We start from the raw sequence: 24,390 nt of genomic DNA, 5'->3' as shown, positions 1-24,390 counted from the left end.
CTAAAAATAGCTTGCACCGTTAATTAAAGGTAACGAACCTACTGCTATGAATATAGCAATTATGGCAATGGACCAGTTTGCCAAAATGTTGAACTATCCCTTTAAACCATTATGTTTCTGGGGGATGCTGTCAGACAAAAGCCATTATCTCTTACTAGTTTACAGTATCACTTCATCTTACAGTACTAATGTGCATCTCTAAAGGTAGCCAGCTGGTGTCATGTGTAAAGGGCTTAACAGTACATATATAAATATGCTCATATTGCCTTGTTTTGGTCTATAAGAGCAACTAAACATCTTGGTGTTGTTGACCTTCAGTGGTTTAACGCTTCACCTTGCTGCCATTATGTAGAGGTGTTCTCCAGTGTGTGTCAGTAGACTGGTGGGTTAGGCTACCACACCCAACCTGAAGGTGTGCAACAGACTAGAAGCTTTTACCTACAGTAAAGAGGTCAGTGAAAGACGTCAAAGAGTTTTAGAGCTGTGTGACAACTGGTTCAGTGCTGTTGCCATTCACAGTCTGAGAATGTGTTGGGCTTTGAGTCAGGCACTTAGACACTTCTTGTCTTGTGGTCGTGCAGCTTTGCAGATTCAGGCTCCTGCAAACAATTTGTGGCCGGTTTTAAAACGTGACATGGAAACGATCTTAGTTATATCTTTGTTAAGGCAACATCAAATCATCATGACACATACTTCAGGTTAAGTATTGCACATGGGTCTGTATTTATGTTGGTGTCCTCTTCACTGAGGATGACCACACTCCCCTTTTTGTTTCTTTGCTTCTTTCACTGTGTCCTTCCAAACCAAGACTTCCACAACCAAGACTCCTCAGCAGTGGCAAATTCACTCCCACTTTTTTTGGTTTGTTTGTTTGTTTGTTTGTTACCTGTGGTGCAAAGTTGCCAAACTCAAGGGAGGGGGCAACTCTACTTTATTTAGCATATTTTGGCTTGTCATTGTTCTTTTTGCTATTTATTTCATTCTCATGCAAAAAAATATGTTGAATTAGCTTTTTCCCACTGTAAAGAATATTAAAGAAACATAACTGTGAAGTTTGTGTTGTTTCTCAATGCAACGTTCTACTGAAAAGCAGAAAGCAGGACTGAACTTTATAGTTACTGCTATGTAACCAGGAAAATCACAATTTAGTGTATGTTTATGAACACATAAATATTACACATGTCTCACTAGGGGACATCTTTGGGATAGAAAGACAAAAACACAGACAGTACACTGCACCATTGTAGTACTTGAAATATGGTTTTTATTGCTTTAACGGGGAAGAGGTTTTTGTAGAGATATAACAGTCAACTTTATTATAGTCTGATAAATCATATACATGCAAAACATGCACAGTATATTAACAGAGTAAATAGTTTGCAGGCAAGTTTCTGTAAACAGAAAATACTTGACTTGTAGGTCATGATAGTGTTTTGGTATGTGACCCTCAATTGACTTCATTCTGTTTAGCAGTCTTTTTAAGTATTCCTTATGATAATTCAGCCTTTGGGGATCTACTTAAAACCTGTTTTTCTTGTATCTGTAGTATTTCACATACCTTGGTATAATGTAGTGTAAAAAACACCGCAGGTCTTTCCCTTTTTTGTGCTGAAACCTTTTATTTTGTAATCTCCCTAGAGAAAACATACACGGGCCAAATCAAATTCTGGCACTGGGTGGCACATCTGTTTACTATTGTATTAATGGAGCTCTCTGTAATGCATTTGGCAGGAGACTGACCCGGCATTACTTTTACTACATAAATAATTGGTATTAATTCATGCTGGCAAGAGTTGTTTCGTTGAGGAGATTCAAAAGCAAGCCCTAAAAAGGCTGCATCTACAGAACACTGTTGATCAAATGATTTATATTACAATAAAGTCCTGCTTTTGAATTTAAAACACTCTTAAATGTCTTCTTAAAGGCACCAAGTAATATCAAGTGGTATATTCAAATAAAGTAATCATTGGAGATGACACTTAATAGGCTTCAGCTCAAAAAGACCATATTGCTAATATTAGCAATATGTCAGCTTTACTGGCATATATTTAATACCTCTCTATGAAAACCAATACTGTAGCATCCAGTGTTGAAGCTAACATCAACTGTACAGTAACGTCTGTACATCCTGACCATTTTTTAATTTTAAGTACTTTTTTAACCAAAAGTATAAATATAATCCTGGAGAAACGGTTGATTTTCTCATGAGCTGTTGCTCCTTAAAAGATCAGAAGGAGATATATGGTCTGGCTGGTTGACTAGTGGGGTGTTCTTCTCTTACATAGCACTGTCAAAATATTTCTCATGGTCTCCGAGGGTGTCTTACCTTTTGTAATGGCCTCTTCTGTTGTTAGTATCCTCCCCAAATATTTGTCTGTGCTACATAAAAGTGTCAGTTTTGAACCAGCAATTTAAATCACATCAGTTTTCAGAAGTAGCTTATACTGTAAATAACGTTACCTACAGTATGTATCCTAAAATTTAAGATACATTGGTCAATATCAATATTATTAGGAGCCAATACTACCACTAATGTAATGGAATTAGACATTTGTTGAGCCACTTCTCAACTTTTTCAAGTTTCTCCTGATAAAATAATACATACCTTTAACCAAAAAACATAATAATAGGGAATTGGCTTTTAAATAACGGTGTACTACAGTAATGACAAACTTTTACGAACACAGACTTTTATTTTGACACTCACTTATATTTAGACATGCAGTTTTAAAAGTTAAATATTTGCTACAGTCTCTTATCAATATCCCTGCCAAATAATCTTCCTGTTTTTTTCTTTCTAAACTCTTGAATCGGTATTCATTTTCAAAACACAGGTCATCAAAACACATTTGTCATTTGTAAGGAAAAAAGAAACGACACAAAACAATTATCACATTTATTGCACAGAGTTAGAATAGCAGACACAAAGTTTAACATAAACTATCAAGAATGTAAATATCATTAACTCATGGTAATAACCCCTGAAAGCAAAGTCAATGTCAAGTGTGTGCGGTGAGGAACAACAAAAAGTCTTGTGTGTGATAAATTGGCGACCAATGCACCATTTTTTAGTAATTTATGCCTGTTTGTTGCTAACAAAAACATACCGTTTCCTGTCCAGAGTGGGTTTCCCATGGAGGGGGATCGCGGTTTGAGCATCTGTGAACTAATCATGCAGCTTCAGATGAAACCCACATGCTCAACATTGACATACTTGACTCTGGCCTGAGGGCACTGGGCAAGAACATTCTCCAAACCTGTCACCCCAGGGTCAGTTGGTCATGACATCATTGAGCCTGCGTTTCCTGATCCTGCCCATATGTCTGCCGAGGGTGGGCGATTTGAAGCGGTGGCTAAATCTGAGTGGAGAGATAATGTTTCATTTTGGCCTTTTGAGAGAAAGCAAAACAGTTCAATTGATGATTTGCTGGTTAAAAGTCAAAGCGCTGTGGTCTGCAGATTGTTGGCAAACCATTAAGGAAGCAGAACACCAGATGCTGCGAGACGTTATCTGAAGATTCGAAATACTGAAATGGCAACACAGCTTTTTTCAGTTTTATTATGTGCGGAAATAGCTAAAAATATTGCACAGTGTAGAATAGATTTCCACTCACATGCTCACCATTCATTGCTGCTTGAAGAGTTAGTCAGATGATGGTGTCCCTGGAGGAGCCCATCTGAAGAAATAAGAGCTGACTCTGAACTACAATGAGTTTGTTCAGGGCATTGGAAAACATTAAGAGAAGAGCCCATCTAGTGAGGGCAGATGTTATTTTGTGGGTGATTTGAGCTGGGAGAGATGCAGTGAGATGAAATGAGAGGAGACGGGGCGTGAAAGTCTGGAAGCATTTAGGCCGGTCTAACCCGAGCCCATCCAGTGATAGGGAGCATGGCCTCGCTTTGACACAGGTAGAGAGCGTCTGCTTTTCCTCAGCTGTGTTTGTCAAGCTGGATGAAGTAGTTTTAAGACACACTCCTCCGACTCGCCTCAGACCTATACTCTTCTCACATGAGGCTGCCAGCTCAGACTTCACAGGGCCTGGGCCTGTTCGGGGACTATTGGATTGATGGAGTGAGACTGAGTTTGTGGCACTTGACATCTCTTTTAAAGAGCTTTTACCCTCTTATGAGAGAGACAGTGATGGATTGAGTGTTGTTGCCCATGTTAAGTAACAGGGAGGCAACAATTCATCTAAACTCCATCATATATAACTCTGAAATTGTAGCTACGCTGCAGAGAGTTAGAGATTTAGCTGTACTTGTGTTGTGCTGTTTGGCTCTATGATTTAGCTACCTGTCAGTCTGTTTCTACTCGCTCTGTGTCTGTGCTAGCACCGGCCGCTGGTCCACAGATGTGAAGAAATTCCAGTGTGTGCGTCAGTGCTTGACGCACTCGTCATCAAAATTATTTATTCAGTGCTATGCTCGCTTCTAATAGAAAACAACATTCAAAGAGAAAATCCCTCTTGGAGTAGTTGTGCATTTCATTTTCGTCATCCATCTGCCATTTTCCTAAATTTAGAGATTAACTGCTTCATAATTTGGTGAAGAAAACATCAGAAAATAACCCAGTTTCTCAGATTCTCAAACAGTATTTTTATAGCCATTTTAAAATGACTCGTTCTTGCGGCTCTACTGGTCTATTTTATGTCTCATGTTATCTGCCATGGCCTTTTCTCTTCTGTGCTCACTATTAGTATAAAAACATGTTTATTCTTGATGTAGGGTTTGATGTTTTGGTGAGAGCAGGCACAGGGCTAACAATTTGCACTTAAATAGAAACAAAGAACGAATCAACCATCTGTTAATTGCAGATATTATGCATTTTTATGCATATTTTCCTCCGTTCCCTATATTTTTCCTATTACCAAAACAATTAAAAAAAAAAAAGAAAACAAATATCTTATTCTCTCTCCCTCTTACGTCTGTTGCTCTGCACGTTTTTTCTTTCTTCTTTTTCTTTCTTTAAATGCAAGGTCAGGATCCTCCACTTCTCTGAGCTTTTCCATGCTTCCCCCGTTTGCAAGCTGTTGTCAAACCGGTTGCTTTGACAGATTAGAAAAGCAGCTGCTTAACATTTCGCAGGAAGAGGGAGTTAGACTTGGATGTCCTGTGTCAAAGGTCACTGCTTTATAACTTTACGGCTGGTCTGCTTTTTGTGTGTTTTACGCTCTTTAAGGTCATTTGTCATTTTTTTGTCCATCTGCAGCTTAGCGTTCATCTGAGCACTACTGGATGTTTCAGTACAACACGCTAATGGAAAAAAGCTCTCTGTGGAATGTTTAGACAAACGGAAAAACTTGCCTGTTTTGTCATTTCAATCTGACTTATGGTTGCTTGGTGTATCTTTTCTGAGTGGTGTTGACTTAAAAAGGAAACTGTGTTGAAGAAACTGTATATGCCTACTCAACCAGGTGTTTATTTAACTCTTCGGAGATGGCAGAGTCATACTTTGGCATGGAGTGCAGAATACGCTGTTTAGTTTTAGCCAATCAGACGAACTCTGCAGCTCCTGCAGCTGACAGTCTTGTCAGGAGCTGCAGAGACAGGAAGGAAATTATTTCCACATCATATAATCAAATGCATCTTGCAATGAATAATATGGCAAAATCTACTTCTCCCAGCTGAAATCCATCTCTAGATGTTGTAAGTTCACTCTGAAACAAAACATATATGCGTATTTTACATTTACTGTAGATGCGTTTGCATATCCCTGTTTTTGTTGGATTTCACTCTGCGATTTCTACAGTTCAAAACACCTTGGTGGCTTGTTTAAACTCAAAAGTTGCTTGAGTCGCATGCATAAATGCTGGGATTTCACACTGCGTCTGTGCGTGGTTAAACAAGTCTGGGTGGCTATTTCAGCCTGGTGGATAAAAGATCTATGACTTTTGACATTCCTCTGCCCCATGACGCCGCTCTTACCAGCTGTTCCCATGTTGACAACATGTGTTGTTTTGACTTCTGTCTTTGAAACCTCCCTGCAACACAGGACCATGAACAGAGGAGCAGCCTGAACGTCCCATGACTCTCTGTCTTCCTCCCTCTGTCTCCAGTTTAATCTCTGCACCAGAGAACACAGTGATACTGATAAAGCTGTAATAAAAAGACATGACACGATTATCTCCAAGTACATTCTGATCCCAACTATTACTCTTTGCTTAATTTGCTTCATTTGCTGCACAGATGATAGTTGTAATCTGACCATACAGAGCAGAGGCACTTTTTGTTTGACTGTACTGTATCTCACAACCTTGACAACATGTAGCCTAGGGTATAATTCTACACTCCCTTCACGCAGTCTACACTTGCAAGTTTGTTCTTGCTCCAGGTCAGCACTGAGCCCCCTTTGAAGAGTCTATGTAACTACGGTTACCATATGCTTGGTATTACCATCCCTTTGCATTGCAAGTGTGCTGCAATGTGATTGGAATTCGACCTTGGCTCTTGCATATAAAGATATGGTCTTGTTTAGAACCACTAAACATATATAACAAGAAAAAAAAAACTTATTTGAGGACTAAATTGCCTTCCAGCAATTTTTTCTTCAAATTCAATAATGCATTATTTCTTATGAGATGACTGAGGAAAAACACTTAAAAACTCTCAAAGGTATATTCATAACATGGCTGTAGTCCTGCGCGTAGATATTAGTCTTGTATAGTAATTATGTGGAAGCACATCGCTGTTGCGGCTTAAAAACAACAAGATGAAACCAGTGATTCTGATCTTCCCTTTGGCAAAACTCACATTATTGTGTAAAGGAGACACTGGAGTTTGCTCTGATCACCCAACAAAAAAAGTTTTTATAGTGTAATTATAGAGTATGAGGCCTAAGTGATCAGTGTGTTTGATCACGTTCACATACAAAGCAGTTGTGATCTGAGCCAAAGAGATCTGCTGGTTTTGTGGAATCCACCTTCTCTCTGTGAGGTACTGAGCAGTATTAGCCGCTGTGATTGCCATATTGGCTGAGTGACAGATATTTAAACTCTGGTTGAGTTTCTCTCAGATGCCTAACAGTTTCCATGTGTCCTCTTGGCTTACCTGTTCACAGTAAAGCAGTGGGTGGGGTCATCCTGAGGTTGCTGCCTGCCAGTCCTAAACAAAGACATGGGTGCTCAGAAAGGGATATCTAGTATCAGCCTGGTTATCCTGTTAGAAGTGATTTCAATGAAATGTGTCTGTGAGAAATCAGAATTTATAGATTCAATCAGACTCAGACATCTATTTTAAAACCTCCTCAGGCTGTTTTGTGGTTTCATAGTGCGCCAAAGAGGCATGAATTTATGTTTGGCTTAGCGCTCAATTATGTGGTTTGTTCCGGAGCTGTGAAACTGGGTAACTAGAATAATGAAGAGCTGTCTGTTCGTCACATAGTGTCTGAGATATCAGTTTTGTCTTTCTCCGCAGAAGTTCTGCTCTGCTTTAAAAAAAAAAAAAAAAAAGCGTTTCAGTTTTTTTTTCTTCTTCTTCAGAAAAGCTGTTTTACTTGGCTGGCTTTCAGCTTTGTGCCAAATATGAAGTGAATGAGTCATTCTTTTCTATAGTAATCCATATTATACCCAGATGAACCTCACAGGATTATACTAGATTTAACCCACCTAATCATGTGAAATTAACTGCTGGGACAACGTGGGAGGGCAAGTCTGTCTCAAGAGTCTTTCCTTTACCATGTGACCCGGTGATATATGTTTTTCTCAAGGGTTTTCTCTGCTTTATGGTAAAGTGATCTGAAGGATTTTAACTTGCACCTCAAACAAACGTTAAGATAACACCAGTGAATCCAATATAACATGAAAACCAAACATATAGGTCATGTAAACATTACATCAGTAAAGGTGCTAAACGTCATCATAATGCACTGATCTTCAAAGAAAAAGAGCACTTTGAACAATCTGACTCTTCTCCATTATTTTTCTAAGTAAAAGAGCAGAACAGCTATTGCAAGTTGTCGCGCTGGCGTCAGCTGAAACCAAGTGATAAGTGGAAGAGTCCTACCTGAGTGGGTGCTGCTGATTGAAGCAACCCAGCTGTGGATCAGTGGAGCAGAGGTGCCCGGGTCCTTTGCCCTCCTCTTGCTCTCAGAGGTGAAGCCGTCCTCCGGTCCCACGCGTTGTGCCAGCTCTCTGTGCTCTGTGTTACCAGCCCTGATTAACTAATGGCTGACAGATGAGGCTGGCAGGCTGGAGAGGGAGGAGCACGTCGACATATATAGCGTCTTTTTCTCTCACCGTTGAAAATGCAGATACAGCTCAGCCGGGGGAGCGTAGCCCGTATGGCTGCGATTTCCTTTCTTCCTCTCTTTTTTTTCTTCCTCTTTCTCTTCTCTTTTTTTTCTCCTCCTGCTTTTACAGCAGTAAGGAGGGGCTACCCCCCCCCTCCTCCTCCTCCTCCTCTTCACCTCCCCTCGCCCTCCCCCCTTCAACATGTTTGCCTGTCTCTGCTCTTGTCTGAGGTAGAGGGAGTTCTGTTATCATTTTTTTTTTTTTTTTTTTTGCGGCAGGTATGTGGATCTGCCATTCTCAGGACTAGTCACTCAGCTCCGGCCTCAGCTTTGATGTTCTCTCTCAGCTGAGTCTGCCCTGTGTTTAAAATGCCTCGGTAATTACAATGTGTATGATGCATGTGAGCGCAGTGTCAACCACTGCCCGCACTGCACTCAGGAAGCAACAGGCAGGAGGTGGCTTTATCTGAAGGGTTAAAATGAATCCTCCAATCTCAATCAGTTGAATTTTTAACATTTTGCAAAAAAAAAAGTCTTTTAGCTTCTAGAAACTGGACAAAGACGAGACAAAATCTTTAAGACATGTCAAGACACGAAGTTAGACACTTCTGTCCATGGTGCATCATCTGTTGTATGATCAGTACCATGAGTGCACAGGGGGAAAAAAATCATGTGTTTGCTGTTATGCAACATTCTGAGATCATAATTAGAGGACAATGCAATATTATGTTTATTTTCTGGACTGGAAAATACGCTAAGACAAAATGTAACTCTCCTCGTCTTGTGTATTTGATTCCAGCACCCCATTTTTGGAGTGGCATTGTATAGGGGCGCTCACTCGTCAAGCAGAAATAGCGGGCACCCTAATTGCTGTCTGGCCTCATGGGGACTGAAGACTGTAGAATATTTTCATCTACTATCTCAGGCCTTTTTCATGGCTTTCATCAGGGTGTCTGGTTTTTATTCATTATGGTGTTTTTTTTCCTCCTACTTCTTCTTCGTTGTCGTCTCTCTCGAGCTTTTCCTGGAGAAATTCTACGTTCCTTATTGGTACCAGATGATTGTCTCGCCATGTGCATGCATCCATGTTTCGCTCTGCATCTTGTCTTCCTCTTGCCCCGGCCTCTGCCATTCGCAGCAGCTCTAAAAGTAATTCCTGTGTTTACAGGTTAAATAGCTGGCTGCATTCCATCAGTGTGTGAGTGTTTGACAAAAGGTTTTCGGCGAAATCCATTTGGGTTGCTGAGCCGAAATTTGTTTGCAGTGAGTTCAGTTGGCCATGAAATGCTACAAGGAAGCTGTCGGGCACTTTGTGTTGAGGTCTCAAGCCTGTATATGTATGTGTGTATGTATGGAGGTTAAGAGGAACATTTTGCTGTAGCCCATGTTTACATCCACGGTCCTGGGAGAGTGTTGTGTTTCATACTTAACTCAAAATATAAAAAGCGTCCCAGCTTAAACACCTGTTACTTTCAACTGCACCAAATACCTTATTTTCAATTCACTTCATGTGATTTACATCTATGCAAAATAAATCACACTGACATTCAAAAAAATAATAGATAACATTTAAAAAAAATTATTATGTGTTATGTTATTTTCTTTTTCTTTTTGTGTTGCGTACATAAGGATGTCGTTTTCTTTCTGTGATGATTATGTGAGTGTCAAATTTGGTTGATGTATGAGTGATGTATGATATATCTGTAAAAGAAAAAAATGTCGGTAACACTTTATTTGACGCCTATCTCTATAACGCATTATAACCATACTTATAATGAGTTATAATGCAGTTATAGCACTGTATAAGTTATAAACACTTAATGCTTTATAACAATAAACATAACACACTATAAAACATTTTATCATGACTTATAAAGTCAGTTATTATAATACGTTATAATTGTTAGTAGCTCATTGACAATGCCCCCATTGATAATACATTATATAGTTATAATATGTTATAATTGGCTTATAGACATGTATAATTATCATTATAAACACTCATAAATTACCATAAGACTTTATAACAATAAGCATAACACATTATAGAGCATTATAACTCTATTATAATGCTTGACCTTATACGCCATTATAAAATGCTCTATGATGTGCTTATTTTTATAAAGCCTTTGAGTTTGAGTTTATAATGATAGTTATACACGTTTATAAGACAATTATAACTATATTTATAATGCATCATCGATGGGGCATTGTCAGCGATTATTATCAATTATAACATATTATAATATCTGACTTTATAAGTCATGATAAAATGCTTTATAGTGTTATGATTATTGTTATAAAGCATTATGATCATTAATGAGTGTTTATAATTATAGTTATACAGTGCTATAACTGCATTATAACTAATTGTATGTATGGTTATAATGCGTTATAGAGATAGGCGTCAAAGTGTTACCAAAATGTCAAAAAAAAAAAAAAAGAAGTAACACCCAAAAAAAAGATAATAAATGTCGAGTTTTGAACTTGAACAGCCTGTTCCAATGTGCCCTTCTATTCTCTCTAACACTCATCCTCCCCTCCCTTCTGCTTCCCTCCGCAGTGTTCAGTGACATGTGGTCGGGGGACCAAGAAGCGGGAGATCGTCTGCGTTCTTCAGAACCAAACCAAAACGGAGGAGGAGCACTGCAGTCATCTGCCTCAGCCGCGAACACAGAAGGCCTGCCGGGCACGGGGATGCCCCAGTTGGAAAGCCAACAGGTGGAGGGAGGTATGTTTGTTCTCTTCGCCGTCTCCTCCGGCTCACCAGATCACAGCCTCACAGGGAGCACGATAAGAGCAACCTCTGCTAGCAGCTGAGACACAAGCACAAACACAGCTGAGGGCTTCCCAGAGGTTGCAGATGTAGGACATGTACACACAGAGCACCTGTCCAATCACCGCTCAGCTTGTTCTCGTTCAAACGTAATGTGTCATTTCCCGTGAGTGTGGACTAAACACAGCGGGCTGGATTTTTGCAAAACTGTTTATGCAGCGCACAGGACATTTACACGTCATGTTAAAATCGTCAAACAAATGTGTGTAATCTACAGCTTGTTCATGCAAATCCCATTCCTTACGCTAAATCGTATTAAGAGTTTGTTTGGAGCTCAAACACATGATGAGCTATCTGACTGAAACAGTAAACACAGACACTCAGAGGTGCAGCTGATGCAGACGAGGTCGGCCTCCCATGCAGATGAAAGCAAAGAGTTCAGGATGACACACGTCCTCCTGAAGCACTGCAGGTTTCTGTACCAAAGCAGATGCTGGCAGAGTCAAAAACCATGCACAGAGGAGTCGTTGGTGTGTGTGTGTGTGTGCTGAGGTCACGGTTATTATGGAGCCGACCACACAGCCGTGGTATCTGCTACCACATGGGGCTCAGCGAGCAGCAGTCGCGACGCAGTCTCGGCTCAAAGTCATGCTGAGCTCCTGGAGGGAGGAAAATGTTCAAACCTAAATTTATCACAAGTCATAGGCCAGACAGAGACAAGAGAGAAGGAATGCCCTGTCATGCTCTCAGTCACGCTTTGTCAGATTACCCTGAGGAACAAGCACGCTGTGTGGTCAGAGACGGTACAGAAACATGGCATTTGTTGCTTCTTGAGGCATTTCTCATCTGTTTGTATGCTTGTACCACAGGAAGACTCTATTCTTAAAGGACATGTCTGATATTCTACAATATTATTTAAAATCCTTCCTTCTCCTGTATGAGGATCTGACCTCTCCCTCCTTCTTTCCACGTTTAAAGGGATAGTTCAACATTTTGGCAAATTGGCCCATTGCCATAATCCCTATAGTACCTATAATTGTTGATGCAAGCTATTTTTAGAACAGCGGAGCAGAGCCGCAAGCTGCTCGGGGCTACGCTACGGAGGCTAATAGGATTTCTTGGTTTCCCTCATCAAACTCATCAAATACACAATCCAACAACTCCAAAACACTGGTGGACAATTTGTGACCTGCACATTCACCACGCTATGAGATAATAACAGAACGTTACCAGACAGAGTTGTTTTTGAGGCAAATGCAGAGACTGCTTGTCAAAAAACTGCATCCAACGGGAATGCGCATCAGCAGTTTTGCATGAATTTACCTCGAAAACAACTCTGTCTGGTAACGTTCTGTTATTATCCCATAGCGTGGTGAATGTGCAGGTCACAAATTGTCCACCAGAGTGTTTTGGAGTTGTTGGATTGTGTATTTGATGAGTTTGATGAGGGAAACCAAGAAATCCCATGAGACTCCGTAGCGTAGCTCTGAGCAGCTCACGGCTCTGCTCCGCCATTCTAAAAATAGCTTGCGCCGACAATTAAAGGTAACAAACCTACTCCTAAAACTATTGGGATTATGGCAATGGGTCAATTTACCAAAATGTTGAACTATCCCTTTAAGTGTAAAATCACAAAAGGTCCACGAGGACCCACGTCCGCCTCCCTCCACAAGACCCCTGCCACTCCCCACTCTTTGAGGGTGTCCTCCTCCCCTCCCACTCTCTCCCTCGCCGGTGTGTCTGGAAGCAATCATCTTCCTCCACATACCACCAGCAACCATGAAATCCTCAACTAGAGCATAAAGACATGTTTTATATCTTAATATCCATGCATGTGACAACTTTGAAACCTCAGCACCCACTGTTTGAGTTATTCCACAGCTTACCCAGCCCTCTCAGTCACCTCTGACTGGGGCGGGGGGGTGTAATGGGCAGCATGATGGGGAAGGTGAGGGGGTGTGGGCTTTCCTTTGAGCCTTTACCTGTTTCCAAGGACACATTAATCATTCTCATCTTTTTAGTCACTATTGGTGATGCTGTGCATATTTTCAGTCTATTATGCTAAATTGCAGCTGGAGGGTTGGTTCATCCAAACTGTAATGAAATGAAAAGGCTCTCTTTTGTCTGTAGCTATCTATAGCTTTGAGTTTGGGGTTTATCCGTCTCAGATAAATTAAATTCCATTAACTTCCATTGTAATAGGGAGACGGCAGAAATCTCAGATGTGGATATCTCTCAGCACGGGCAAAAACTAAAATTATCTGCATGGCTACACCCTCAGAGATAAGTGAGAAAATATGTTTTGTAATTTGAGTGAAATGGCCCTTTTAAGTCTGGAGCTGCTCACTCAGTGCTATCATGAAATCATGAAACAGTCCGCTCATTTTTCATCTATAGTTTCATGACGTCCCCGCCATCTCTTTCGCAGGAACAGAGATTTGGGTTTCTGGAGCCGGAGCAGTTAACGGTGACTAGAATCACTTTGACAGCAGGTTCTATTTTCATGCTTTGGAAGACTTTTAAAAAGCCATTCTTTGATTTGAAGGTCAGATTTCCTACGGGGCTCTTTTTTTTTGTTCTTTTTCCAGACTCGGGGACTTGACCCTTCACATTTAACCACACTCTGCGCAACGATAACACGCAATTGCAGTGAGAAACGGAACAACACCAAATACATCTGGAAGTTTTCGGGGAAATTTGATACTTGACGCAGATTTTCTGACTGTGTGAAATTGCTGGAGCCTGGCACTGTTCTTTGAGGTCTAAAGGCTGGGTGAGCGGAGGAGGAGGAGGAGGAGGAGTGGGGGGGGGTTACAGAGAAATCAGCCTGATCAGCTCAAGCCTGACAGAGTGCTTCCTCAGTGTGCCTCAGTATGCAGGTATGCTTCTCAAAGCAACATCAAAGAGATGCTGGAGATAGACCTTTGTGTGACCCAAGATCTACGGCTCACAAAGAAGCGACAAACTGGCTTTGGATTAATTAAGTGCATTGTACAAGAGACTCAAAACAGCAACAGTGCACACTGCAGACCAAACAAACATTTTAATACACAAGTCTGTGAAACTTCTGACAGAAGAAAATAGACACAGTTTTCCTCGGGCAAATCAAAACCTAAAAGGTCAAAGGCAAGAAAATATATACTTGCTCAGCGTAATATACGCTCGGGTTTTGCTGCTTCAGCTGCGCTCGGTCTGGTGTGAGCAGTAACTTTGTGTAAAGATGGATGACGCGTGTCCACGTCCTCCCACTGCACAAAAACCGAGCCAAACATCACAGATGTAGGGCGCTGTGATCTGGAGCTGGTAATGTCATTTACAGTTTGCAGTGTAGCGATCAGCCGGTGGCGCCGTGGTATCGAGGTCCCGCCCATACACCCGCCCAAGCCAATCAGTCACAGCTGTCAATAACCATGTCACACTTCTGTTTTATAGAATCAAAATATTGCATATTGAACCAAACTTATCAGAGTAGCATTTGAATAAACATCAGCTAAGCACCAACATGTATTTGCTGTGTCCTTGTCCCATTCTAACATAGAGAGGGTGGGGAGCAGCGTTGAACATTAGCTCAAGGTGACTAGTTAGCTAGTGTTAGCAATATTCACACTGATCACTTGAGTCAGTTCACTGGCTTTTCAACTTTTTCCATTGTGTAACTCTTGTTACAGTACACATAGATGAACATTTCATAGATCCTATAACAAGAGCGAAACACATTGTATCTATAACAAGAGGATTTGTTGTTTGTCATTTTCTGCCTTCGCAAATACCAAGTACATTCAAATGTTGCCCATTAAAGGTTTTCTTCCTTGGTTTGATTTGTATGGCCTAGTGCAACCACAGATTCATTCCTCTCTCTCTCTGTGAGCCCAAGAGCCTGGCTTTACATAGAAAAAAAATAAAAAATAGCCTTTGGGAGAGAGACTTAAGATACAATTTGATTTTGTTTATAGAATTACCGTGTAGGAGCGCTTCCTGCAGTCAAAACTCTTTTCTTTGAGGTGCTCTTTAGATGGGGAAAATGCTAATAGAAAAAGAAAAAATCACCCAAGGCACTCTCTGTGAACAGTTAAAAAGTCTTTATTGCTATGGCTTGGTCATGTTAACCTTTAAAAGACTCCTATGCGTTTTGATTCCCTGACAAAGGCGAGTTCACAGAGAGTGCCTTGGATATTTCTTCTTTTTCTACTTATTTTGTTTATAGTTGGAGTTGCCCTGTCAACATAAAATGTATTTGATAAGTGTGGTTTATGAGAAGAAACCTTGCTCTGTCGTGAACAGGATATTTTAGTTGTAGTACCATGATTGGCCACAAGTTTAAATTAAGTAATGCCTCCATGATTTCTAATCAATTTACAGTCAGTCAGAAGAGTCGGCTGAATGCCCACCTCCTTTACACTGCACTAGTTTACTGTACAGTAGGCATTTTATTCTAATTCCCCACATCTGCAGACATATGTCAGGATTACCCCAATGATGACAGGTTTATTTAATCAAACTCTCAGAAGCCTCTTTCAGAGACAATCTGAATAGTCCTCCTCCATATGTTAATTGAACTGTGTTAAGTTTACCTTGCAGGTCAACTCACTGAAAATAATGACTATAGTCTTACCATATTAGATCTTTGGCAGCTATTCTTGATTGAAAAACTGACTGTGTTCTTCTGCGTCTGTTTCCCCAGTGCTCTGTCACCTGTGGAGTCGGAGTTCAGAAGCGAGATGTTTACTGCAGGCTGAAAGGCACGGGATCAGTGCGTGAGGATCTCTGTGATGTTCACCAACGGCCCGCTGCCGCCCGACCATGTCAAACTGCTGAATGCACACATTACTCTTGGGTAGCAGGTGAATGGGAAGCAGTAAGTACAAACTCTTATTGTTTTTCTTCCGCTTCCTGTGTATAACTCCGGCTCTTCCTCTTTCTCAGCGAGGGGCACACATGTACAGATGTATAAACATCTTATTAAGGTTTTTATTGGCTGAGATCTCCACTTTCTCTCTAACCCCAACCCTCTCCCTCTCTGTGTACCATTAAATGGACGACCCATAGGAACTCTAGCTCTCATGCGTCATTCATAAGAGCTTTACTGATAACCATCATACAGTATCAAACCTCAAAGTAGTGATGACCATCATCCCTTTGGTCCTGTTGGCTATTACTGCTCTGGGTCATGCTATCAGGCTGAGATTTTTTTTCTTGGACCTCCCTTTAATGTCCTGTGCTTTGTCCTCAAAAGTGAGGCATAAAAAGAGGGGCACCATGTAGGGACATAGCACCGTGTCCTCCTGCTGCAGGAATGTTTGCACTGTTCAGATTCCTGTCTGCGTTGCCTCGAGAACTTCTTTCTTCCACAGTTTGACCCTGAAATCTTTTCTGTTCTGGTGTGATACAATAAAATGTTACAGTTAAAGACTTTTCACATGAGTACATATTAAGATGTTGGTCTGTAATGTTACTTTAAAAAAAATTCCTCTAAACTAAAACCAGGCCTGAGGGAAAACACCTTATTTTTCATCTTTCATAGAAACGTTGTCAGCCAGAGCACATGTTTTAGATAGTGTTACCATTGGCACATGATGCTCACTTTCATCTGCTTGTGCAAACTCTAACACAATAAGGAGTGTCCATTTGTGGCCATATGGGGAGCTAAACAGGCAGGCTGCAGTCTGAGAAGTCACTGATGGTGTTGCTGGAAGTACAACAGTGCCCCCCCTCTGCCAGCTCCTCTCCACTCTTACTGACCTCATCCATCCAATGGCTTTTTTTTTTTTTTTTGCAGTGTAATGCAACATGTGGAGAAGGCATGAGGAGCAGAAAGGTGGGCTGTATAGGCCCAGGGATGACACCTGTCCAGGATGATTACTGTGAGCCATCGACCCAGCCTCCATCACGGCAACACTGCAAGGCAGCTCCCTGCCGCTACATATGGATCACAGCAGAGTGGTCTCAGGTAGGAATGAAAAATAAGATTGAGTTTTCCCCAGTATATACTGTAGAGCTCTGGAAATAGTTAAGAGACCACTTCAAAATGATCAGTTTCTCTGGTTTTACTGATTATTAGATGTGAATAAAATCAACACTTTTATTTTATTCTATAAACTACTGACTACAATTCTCCTAAATTGAAAAAATAAAAGTCATTTAAAGCATTTATTTGCATACAATGACAACAGCTAAAACTAACATAAAAGATTAAGTGTTTTAGGGTAGGGTTAGTTCAACATTTTGAAATGGCCCATTGCCATAATCCCTATAGTTTTAGGAATAGGTTTGTTACCTTTAATTGTCGGTGCAAGGTATTTTTAGAACGGCGGAGCAGAGCTGTGAGCTCAGAGCTACGCTACGGAGGCTAATGGGATTTCTTGGTTTCCCTCATCAAACTCATCACGAGAGCGTTTTGGAGTTGTTGGATTGTGTATTTAAGTAGAATGAGGTGTGCTTCTGTTGGGAGTCAGTTGACACTGAAATGGAATGGCTGCCATAAAAATTGGAGTGGTCTCTTAATTTTTTCCAGTGCTGTATATAGCAGTGTGTGTGTATATATGTGTGTGTATATATATATATATATATATATATATATATATATATATATATATATATATATATATATTTATATATATATATATATATATATATATATATATATATACATACATATCGTTATATACTAGATATTTATATAAATAAAGCAGTCACATGATAGGTTCTCATTAGTTTAGCGAAGTGGAAGAAATCCACCTCTGTATTTAATGTTGCTGATCTGTGCAAACATTTACCCATGTCAGTATTAGTAACTGTCAGTGTGTGTATGTGTCTCTGTGTGTGTGGCGGCTCAGTGCTCTGCCAGCTGTGGTGTCGGCTACCAGCAGCGTATTGTCTCCTGCTCGGTGATTCCCTCCTCCCAGGCTGCGCACCCATACGCTGCTGCCCAGTCCTCCTCTGCCAGCACCCACTGCCCCGAGCCTCACCCTCCTGGCACTCGGCCGTGTCTCCTCAGGGACTGCCCGCACACAACTTACTGGAAAGTTGGCCCGTGGAGCAAGGTGAAACAGAAAACACTTGTTAGGCAGTGAGAAATCCTCTCTAGCTAATTGCTCTTTTCACAAACCAGCATTTTTACACACTCACTGGTAATAAAGCTCATTTGTGGATTTGGATTTGGTTTCAGCTTGCCTGTTAATTGTTTTGTTGGTGTGTGTGGGAATTATTTTGTGTGTGTATACCAGTGTTCACAGACCTGTGGTGCAGGAGTGATGGAGCGCAGAGTGGAGTGTGTGACCTCCAAAGGCCTAATGTCCAAACACTGCCGTCCATCAGAAAGACCTGAGTCTCAGGCTGCGTGTCAAGTCAGAGAATGTGAGTTCTCTTCTCTTCTCTTCTCTTCTCTTCTCTTCTCTTCTCTTCTCTTCTCTTCTCTTCTCTTCTCTTCTCTTCTCTTCTCTCCATCTCACCCATGCTCTGCTAGCTGCCAACAAACATAGATTGTGTAGAGTAATGGTATTACAGTAAATTGACTGTGCTGTATATGGCAACCAGCCCCATATCTGATTGCGTTTATAGTCACTCAGCTTTTTTTTGCTTTGTTTTAACACATTAGGCAGAGCAGCGACCCGCAGGTCAAAACCTCTCGGAGTGATTACTTAGTGGAACAATAAATAGACAGTCAGCACTTTTCTACAAATTGAGATACAGATGGTCTGTCAGAACGCCTCGGGGCTGTGTGTTGCAGGGCCAAGGCAGCCTTCATTGTGGACTCGCAGGCGCTGTAAAGCCCCGGCAGCGGGCCAGAGTTTGCAGGTTCTCTCCCCCGCAATTCAGATGTTTCAGTACTGGCGCGCTGGACTGTTCATTCCCTACTTGGCTTCTGCCAAATCAGGCACTAGCGAAATTAAAATGATATGCTCGAGTGACAGCCAGTTCTGCGGTCAAGTATTAATGCTAATCAGCTAATCAGCACGATAGCAGCTCGACAGCACTCTGGGACAACAGAGGAGAAGAGGCCGTGCAGAGAATGAGACTTTTACAAGAGCTCTCATTTAACCTTCGTCTTGTGTTATCTTTCTGCTACCTTCTATGGTGTTCAGGTCACTTTTGACCCGTGTTTTAAATCAGTTGTAAAATACACTAAAAACATTTTGTTTCATCCAATTTGTTTTTATTCTCTTGGTTACATTGTTAGACTTCCTTATCCATGAAATATTGTTTTTAATATTTTTTGGTGTGGGCCCCTGGGCCTTTTTTTCTCAGTATACCCCTTGGCTTCAATGTAACCTTCCTCTTGTCAGCTTTCATCTACCATCTATGGTGTTAGGATCGGTTTTGACCCGAGTCTTAAATCAGCTATAGAGGTTCCTGGCAAAGTCAAAAAGCCTTGATACTACAAAGACATTTATGTGGTACTTTTATGCATTTAAAACCTGAAACACAAGAGAAAAGTTAAGAAAACAAGCTTCCAACCTTTCTGATAGGAGTGTTTAATTTAGCAGCCTTTTCGCAATCTTTTTGTCATTTCTTGGCACAAGATTTATGGACCAGCCCACAGACTTTGGAAAGCAATGTCAATGTCTTCAATGTCAAGGTTGGCTGTCTCATCACCCTCCTTCTTCCCTTATACACATTTCTCCCGTCAGGCCAAGTGTTCACTTCCTGCAGAGAGGTCCAGATGAGACAGGGTGTGAGGATAGATGGAGAATACTATCTCAAAGTCAAGTCCCGGATCCTGCAGGTGTGTCTGTTCTGTCACAGCTGTTTCCCCGGACACTTCATGACTCAACCCCCGCGGCCCCTCCACCGGCAAGGCTCTCATGCGTTTTCTCTTAAATGTGTGTGCCCGTAGATTTACTGTGCCGACATGCAGACTGATTTCCCCAAGGAGTACGTGACCTTGCGCAGCGGTCAGACCGACAACTTCTCCGAGGTCTACGGACAACGGTGTGTATAACGAAGCGATGAGTGACGAGACTCAGAGCAGCTTCGTGTAGGATTATGTAACATGTGAATCTGAATTATTGTGCTGCGTGTAACACCTCTCTGAAGTCTGAAAAATAAAACCTTGCGCTTGATTTACAGGCTGCTGAATCCTTTCGAATGCCCGTACAACGGCAGCCGGAGACAAGACTGCGACTGTAGGAATGACTACTCCGCAGCGGGATACACGCTGTTCCACAAAGTCCGTCTGGACCTGAGTTCCCTGAGGATAATGAGTGAGTAATGACTGCGTGATTGCTTTACACCGTCTACTGTAATGAGACCACACATCAGAGTTGTTTTAACCCTCACATGCGTCATCCTGCGATGCCTATACTGTAAGGCCTCCTCCAAAAAAAACTATCGGTTGTCCAAAACACAAGTGGAAGCATATTGCATTCACTTGAATAAAAAAAAATCTGTTTTTTCTGAGTAATTTATTTTTTTGGTCTGTTTTTCTGACTTAGCTTTGAGATTTCAAAATCCCGTGAGAAGCTCCACCTGCAAGTAACATAAAGACTGATTTCAAAATAAAGGTGCTACATCAGACTGTTCTGAGTGACACTCTCTGAGGAGCTGTTCTGTAATAACAGGTAGTTTCCTTTCAATATAAATCAGAATTTACTTGGAACACAGTGAAAATAAGACTGCATTTTTTTTGTGGAGCATATCCATGGATGTAGTATGTTAAGCTCCCTGATGTGACGTGTGTAGTTTGCCCCGGGAAAAGTTTGTTGATGCTTGTGTTGGAGCCGTCATTCTTGAAAATAAAGCAATGGTGGAACCGGTACCAAAGTGGAGTTTGAATAAAAATCCTTATAGGTATCTCATGGATCTAAGATGTAATAGATCCGTGATGAAGTGGAGGCTTGACTGCAGCGGTTAAACGTTACTTGCAGGTGGGAGCTTCTCGCGGGATTTTGAAATCAGAAGTCAGAAAAAAATTACCCCGAAAAACAGGAGGAAAGAAATTACCACCAAAAACAGAAAAAAAATTTGTCAGAAAAACAGAAATAATTACCCCGAAAAACAAACCAAAAAAAAAAATTACTCAAGTGAATGCAATACGCTTCCGTAAGTACAGTATGTGCTGCTTTTTTTGCCGCACTCTCTCCTCTGAAATCAAAATAATGACCTTTCAGCGCTCAGCGTTCACATCACCAGACAAGGACTTGAAACCGGGGCCTTTCAGCGCAAAACATGTGAGCGGCGGAATAAAAGGAATGTGTTCATGCACATATAGACATGTGTGCCTGCTCTCAAGAACAGACAGATGATATGCAAAAGCTCTGCCTCGTACATGAAGACACAAGAAGCACACACACCCATGCGTGCAGTCGCATCAATGTCAAACTCTTACTCATACTTGCATGCAAAGGGCAATCACACTTTTATCAGACACACACACACACACACACACACACGTCTTCAGGCCATATTCCTCTCCTCATTATAACAGTCGGCTCCACCTTCCCCGTTGTGTTCAAGTATGCCTTTGATTAGAGTATGTGGATTAGTGTGTGTGTGTGTGTGTGTGTGTGTGTGTGTGTGTGTGTGTGTGTGTGTGCGCTTAGAGGGGAAGTTGGATTAGAATTTACACAGTCATCCTCCCATCCTCTTCATCCAGTCCAGGTCCTGACAGCACATGTTCCCACCCTCCCTCTGCATGGTACTCATTTGGCTTTCAGGCGGCTCGTAGAGAGCCGAGGGGGGGATAATGAGTTCAAGATGAAGGGGGAGATTATGAAGAGGCTTCAGTGTTCCTTTGCGCATCTCATGAACTTTATCATCATTTTATACAGGCGCTGAGAAAGGAAGGCAGGGCGAGGTATTCGTTGTGGCTATCGTGTGTGGCATGTGGAAAAGATAGGTCTGATTTACATAACCAGCTCATTCAATTATGGCATGTAGTCTGGCTTTTTAGCAGAAGAACATTTTTATTTCCATCTTTTTTTCTTTACTCTTTATTTATAGATAATTATTTTAGTACAAAAAGGTCAAACAAAAGAAAAATACAAAATATTGAACAATTACACATATTCAAGGTCCGAGGGAGATTTTGGATCATTTTTAATCTGATCTGCTTTTGGTTAGAGTCTCGTATTAATGTGGATTAATCTACATTACCCACACTTGTTAATGGGTCAATTTTCGATAAATATATTGTTTTGTCTTTATAGTTATTTTGATATTATTATTTAGTGGTCGACTCGCCCCGCATTTCCTAGTTTCGGTTTCGCTAGTTGGCATTGTTTATGGTCGGAACTACGACGGTATCTGATCGTCTTCAAACCTCCGACTTTCATTCTTGATCAATGAAAACATTCTTGGCAAATGTTTTCGCTTTCGTCCGTCTTGCGCCGTGCCAAGAATTTCACCGTGCACGTGAAGGCTCATGGGAAATGTAGTGTGAAAACACTTCGCTATCCGATAGTCCTCGTAGTCCCTTTAATAAAATACTTAAATTCATAGGTTTAATAAACTCCTAAATTGTTTAATATGAATAAATGTTAACACACGGACAATTTAAACAGCCATTAAGTAAACTGTTTGCATAAATAAACTGTTAGCATAGCATAGTAACCTTGAAGGTCAAAGGATTTAATATATTCTGATGTATGGATTTGTTACTGCTTTATGATTCAAACTCCATCTTCAGTGTAAGAACCTTTTAGCGGAACAGTTTTTTTTACAGAAAGACTAAGAACATCTGGAAAAGTGACAGCAAAGTGACATGAACCCCGCAATGAAGTTTAATTACATAAACTGTAGTTGCTGATCTTCCTCGACTATCTGTGTGGTTATTTACTTGTGAGCAGCTGTCTTTACTCTGTTTACCTCCGCTGTTGCACTATGTGACTCCAGATCTGTATCTTTTTTTCTGTTTACCAGTCACAGACCTCCAGTTTTCCCAGACTCTTCTTGGTCGACCTGTGCCCTTTGCTACAGCAGGAGATTGTTATAGTGCAGCCAAGTGTCCGCAGGTTAGTGAATTACTGTACACCGTGGCCTCATAGCAATGTGTCATGTCCTTTTTTTTTGTGTGAGAGGATGTATTTTTACCGAACATCTCTGCTATAAGTCACTGATGGGAATATGGACTGGAAGAAGTAAATAACTACAGCTTCCAGTTACTCTGTTGTTGTAGCTGTGACAGCTGTGCACCACACTATATCAGTATTATGCGTGGGAGCTACAGTATATCCAAAGAACATTTCCACAATATATTATAATATATGGTTAAATAGCTGCTCTGACATAACTCTGTATCTACGTCACAGGGACAGTTCAGCATCAACCTGATTGGCACTGGCCTCAAAGTGGCAGAGGCCACCAAGTGGACATCTCAGGGCAACTATGTTTCCGTCAAAGTCCACAGATCTGAGGTAAGAAGCTGGAAAGAAAATGCCTGAAATGTTTCTCTTTTGTATGTCTGACTCTATGTAGCTCTTTCGTAATGGATTTTGTCATAAATGTATGGTTTGTAGTCAATTTACGGGGATAATTATGCCTCATGCTGGGTCTTGCAGTAGCTGTGAAATGTCATCTGAATTGGCATGTTGTATTTCTGTGTGATTCACTGAAGAGGAATCCCCACTGACATTTATGAAGCTCTTATTCTCTGCGTGAAAAGCTGCCCTTTGCCCACTCTCTCCTCCCTCATCTGTTTCTGTCCGTAGGACGGAGCAAGAATCTACGGTCGCTGCGGTGGTTTCTGTGGGAAGTGCATTCCCCAGGCTCACAACGGCCTACTCCTTGAAGTCCACTGAGGGCCATGCAGAGACCAAACCCCTAAATCTACCCCCGAAGACAGTAGCGCAGGAACATGCAATAATAGTGATTTGTTTGAGCATGTAGTCATCTGTGAGTGTGATGGTGGAGCGTTCAACACTCTATAGTAACATCCCCAGTTCCCCGATGGCAGCTAAAACATACATGAAACTAACCACTGTGCAGTGCTCCAGGGCCGGTGTCAGGTCCTCCATCCAAACTGCTAACTCTGAAGAGGAACCAGCTGCAGTATATTTGCTTGCCATCAGTGTTGCAATGTCTATCAGACGCGTCTTGGCTTCGAAACTCCGAACACCTTTCTGTTCTTTCACTGTTGTGCATTTTTTAGCATCGTACAAAGGGATATAGTTCTTCAAAACACTGAGAAAGCAGCCACACAAACAGCAGAAAATACAAATGAAACAAAAGGAAAAAAATCTCTTAGTGGTACTCTATCAGATGAAGTGTATTTAAAAAACGTATTACATGTGACCATCTAGGTACATAAATATTTATATCTACAGCTACTGTAAGCATTTAGTTGACTCTTATTTAACTGAGTTGCAATCAGTGAGACAGTATAAAAAGCAACACACTGTAAATAATGTTATCATCACTGCAATCATCCAGTATGGACAAGTGATACAGACAG

General features: G+C 41.2%; 1 protein-coding gene across 1 annotated transcript in view; it reads left to right on the top strand.

Moving 5' to 3' along the window:
- LOC310987720 (A disintegrin and metalloproteinase with thrombospondin motifs 20) overlaps positions 1 to 24,123 on the top strand; it is a 140,016-nt gene extending 115,893 nt beyond the window's left edge. Inside the window, exons 31-41 of the mRNA XM_083974119.1 lie at positions 10,791 to 10,958; positions 15,685 to 15,858; positions 16,780 to 16,950; positions 17,837 to 18,043; positions 18,227 to 18,356; positions 19,631 to 19,725; positions 19,837 to 19,931; positions 20,070 to 20,203; positions 22,860 to 22,951; positions 23,249 to 23,353; positions 23,648 to 24,123. Coding sequence (XP_083830245.1) covers positions 10,791 to 10,958; positions 15,685 to 15,858; positions 16,780 to 16,950; positions 17,837 to 18,043; positions 18,227 to 18,356; positions 19,631 to 19,725; positions 19,837 to 19,931; positions 20,070 to 20,203; positions 22,860 to 22,951; positions 23,249 to 23,353; positions 23,648 to 23,737 — 1,461 coding nt within the window. The 3' untranslated portion in view covers positions 23,738 to 24,123. The remainder of the gene's footprint in view (positions 1 to 10,790; positions 10,959 to 15,684; positions 15,859 to 16,779; positions 16,951 to 17,836; positions 18,044 to 18,226; positions 18,357 to 19,630; positions 19,726 to 19,836; positions 19,932 to 20,069; positions 20,204 to 22,859; positions 22,952 to 23,248; positions 23,354 to 23,647) is intronic.
- Positions 24,124 to 24,390: the final 267 nt, after the last annotated feature.

The sequence above is a fragment of the Trachurus trachurus genome, assembly GCF_905171665.1.
Source record: "Trachurus trachurus genome assembly, chromosome: 6".
NCBI lineage: Eukaryota > Metazoa > Chordata > Actinopteri > Carangiformes > Carangidae > Trachurus > Trachurus trachurus.
Note: the sequence above shows the minus strand (reverse complement) of the source record. Positions and strands in the feature narration are given on the sequence as shown.